This window comes from Eutrema salsugineum, unplaced genomic scaffold (genome assembly GCF_000478725.1).
Source record: "Eutrema salsugineum unplaced genomic scaffold, Eutsalg1_0 scaffold_4, whole genome shotgun sequence".
Lineage (NCBI taxonomy): Eukaryota > Viridiplantae > Streptophyta > Magnoliopsida > Brassicales > Brassicaceae > Eutrema > Eutrema salsugineum.
In genome coordinates, this window is record NW_006256686.1 from 10,660,204 (window position 1) to 10,663,106 (window position 2,903).

The following is a 2,903-nucleotide window of genomic DNA, read 5'->3' on the forward strand; positions in this document are numbered from 1 at the left end:
TAGTTGTACCCGATAGTTATACTAGTTGTACCCGATAGTTGTACTAGTTGTACAGCGATTACTATTCTGCTTCCTCTTGGTCTGGTACATTAGGATCATTAAACAACCATGCTCCTAGGCCTCTTCCTCTTCCTCCTCCTCTTCCTCCTCTTCTTCCTCTTCCTCTCCCTCGATGTTCTCCAACTGATGGATGCCTAATTGTGTTGATGCGTCCTATTTTTTTAATTATTTCTGGAGGAAATATACATTTTGCTCGGATATGGTCAGGAACAACCCAGTCATCTTTATGGAGGACTGGATAGATTGTCCTGCAGTAAGCCAACGACCAATGTTCCATCCAATAATAGTGGGAGCAAAATTCACGTAGATGGAGCTCTCTATCCCCGCTCATAAAGATAGCAGCTGCTATTGCATGCACACTCGGATACTTGTCGATATCAAACCTCTTGCAACTGCAACTTTTATTTCTCATATCAACCAGATAAACCTTTCCATCACGCCCAATCACATTGTACTCAAGGTGGTAGCTGTTTAACTCATGCACCGTCAAGGTATTTGCTTCCACACATCTCACATGCATTTCGTTCTCCACATATGGCACAAGCTTATGTGCCGTAGAAACTTCATTAGACGCCTTCCTATACTTGTTAAACCATTCAGCTAATTTCGCAATAATCACATCAATCATTGGTAACAGCGAGTATTTCCTTGCTTCTACAAAAACGCCATTGATAGATTCTGCACAATTGGTGGTGTCTATGTTATACCTGTCTCCGGGAAAATAGCATCTTGCCCATTTCTCCTCACCAACAGTTCTGTCCAGATAGTCGGCTGCATCTGGATACATTTTCCTAAAAGCACTATATAGTGTCAAGAATTCATTCTCTGTATAAGCATGAGCACAAGCTCGGAACTTCTTCGCACAAGTCGCTCTATTGACTCCACTCACATTTCCTTTCACGTTTTGAGACAAATGATATATACAAACTCCATTCTGAGACAATGGAAAGACCTCACGTATTGACTTGAGGAGACTTACGTTTCTATCAGAAAGAAAAACCAGTTCAGGAACATCTGGTACAACTGATCTCAACTTGCTCATAAACCACATCCAACTTGCCTCTTTCTCACCATCAACTACACCAAAAGCAATTGGATAATGGTGATGGTCAGGATCCTGAGCTGTAGCAACAATTAAAACACCACCATATGCATTCTTAAGGTGGGTAGCATCCACAGCAATCACTTTTCTCATGACTTGAAAACCCTCAAGACAAGCTCCCAAGGCAAAGAATAGATACTTAAACCTGTTTCCCTCATCCAATTCCACATAAGTGCGTGTACCAGGGTTCATGTACTCTAGCATATACAAATAAGAGTGCAACAACTGATAACTCTCCTCTGGACTTCCCCGCACATCATTAGCAGCTGCTCTTTTACCTCTCCATGCAGTGGAGTATGATACTTTAACACCAAATGCGTTTTGAACCAAACCAATCAGTTCTTGTGGTGCTGGAGTTTTAAGTTTGCCTGGATAATCAGAATGACAAATAGACCTGACCAACTGTGGTGTGCCTTTCCTTCGATTTTTGCTTGTAACTGTAGTAGCTCGAGAACATGTATGAATCTTGATGTACGTTCTAACTGAGAAAAGATCTGAATTCTTCGTCTTTGCAGCTCGTAAATACCACTTACACCCATCTTTTGCTCCACGACATTTTAACACATATCGACGTGTATCTGACTGGATGATATCAAACTCAAAACCATTTTTACGGGAGGCTACAAACACTAATTCTTGTAATGATTCCTTTTTGCCAAATTCTTGTCCTACAACTAAATCAATACCATCTTCCCATGTATGATTCACGTACACATCTCCTTCTACAGCAGGTGCCACCTCAATATCATCATACATACCAAAGTCTTCATGCACATTATTTCCAACATCTTCACCATCTTCACCATCTTCAGCATCTTCACTAACAACATCTTCCTTCTGCGGTTCTGATGGTTCACCTTTGTAAAAAGTATCCATACCATCATTAACATCATCACCATGTTGTGGCTCTGACGGTTGCATAAATCCCTCATTTTGCTCAACATCTGTGATGAGCTCCACATGCAAAACCCTTCTACACTGATTATTATTCACTTGCATTAGATAACCAAATACATCTTCATCATTCCGAACATATGATGGCTTCTTGGGATCCAATATCAGTGGAAAGTAGCTAAGTCTAAGCTGCGTCATAGCTCCATCTACCATAAGCTTTTTGCAAATTTTATCAACCAGCCCATTGTAAGTGATCTCTTCCATAGATGTCTTAATCACTAAAGTATGAATTTCAACCTCTTCTGAGTTCCACCTCATGTATTCACCGTCCTTTGAATAACATCCCCCCGAATCAAAACATATGATTGTGCATCGAGTGTTACTCATCGTTCTGTTAAAAGAAAAAATAAAAACCGTTAGAATATATTTATAGTTGTACACCAATAGTACTAGTTGCACCAGTTGTCTAAGTAAAACAGTTGTACTAAAAGCTTCTGGTTACAGATCGACGCTTCTGAAAGATTCATACGTATTCTAGTACTCTAATATACTTAAATAACCAATGTAAAGCCCGAACAAACGTATACATAAGTTTACTAACAGAAAAAAAAACCACAAACATAATTTCTAAACCCTAAATGCATAAACTCGTTTTTGTTGAAAAGAGAAGAATTTACCTTCAAATCACGTTCTGGGTTGTCGAGATCAGCTGAAGAAATGCTGCAGGATATGTATTTGTCAAGGGTTGAAGATCGCGGAAGCTTCCAGAGTTTTGAAGGAAGATCGCTGAAGCTTCAAGGGAGCTGTAAAATTTTTGTTTTCTGGTTTCTACGTACGAAGAAGAAAG

The 2,903-nt window shown here is 39.7% G+C and overlaps 1 protein-coding gene across 1 annotated transcript; it reads right to left on the reverse strand.

Moving 5' to 3' along the window:
* Nucleotides 1-225: 225 nt before the first annotated feature.
* LOC112084512 lies at nt 226-2,374 on the reverse strand. The gene is made up of 2 exons (XM_024153662.1): nt 364-2,374; nt 226-308 (listed from the first exon to the last, which is right to left on the reverse strand). The coding sequence occupies exons 1-2, from the start codon at nt 2,372-2,374 to the stop codon at nt 226-228; spliced, it is 2,094 nt and encodes a 697-aa protein (XP_024009430.1).
* Nucleotides 2,375-2,903: the final 529 nt, after the last annotated feature.

Coding starts and splice junctions, on each gene's coding strand:
- LOC112084512 (XM_024153662.1), bottom strand. CDS start 2,374: ATGAGGTGGAACTCAGAAGAGGTTGAAATTCATACTTTAGTGATTAAG. Junction 309..363: donor GGATAGAGAGCTCCATCTAC/GTGAATTTTGCT, acceptor GGCTTACTGCAG/GACAATCTATCCAGTCCTCC.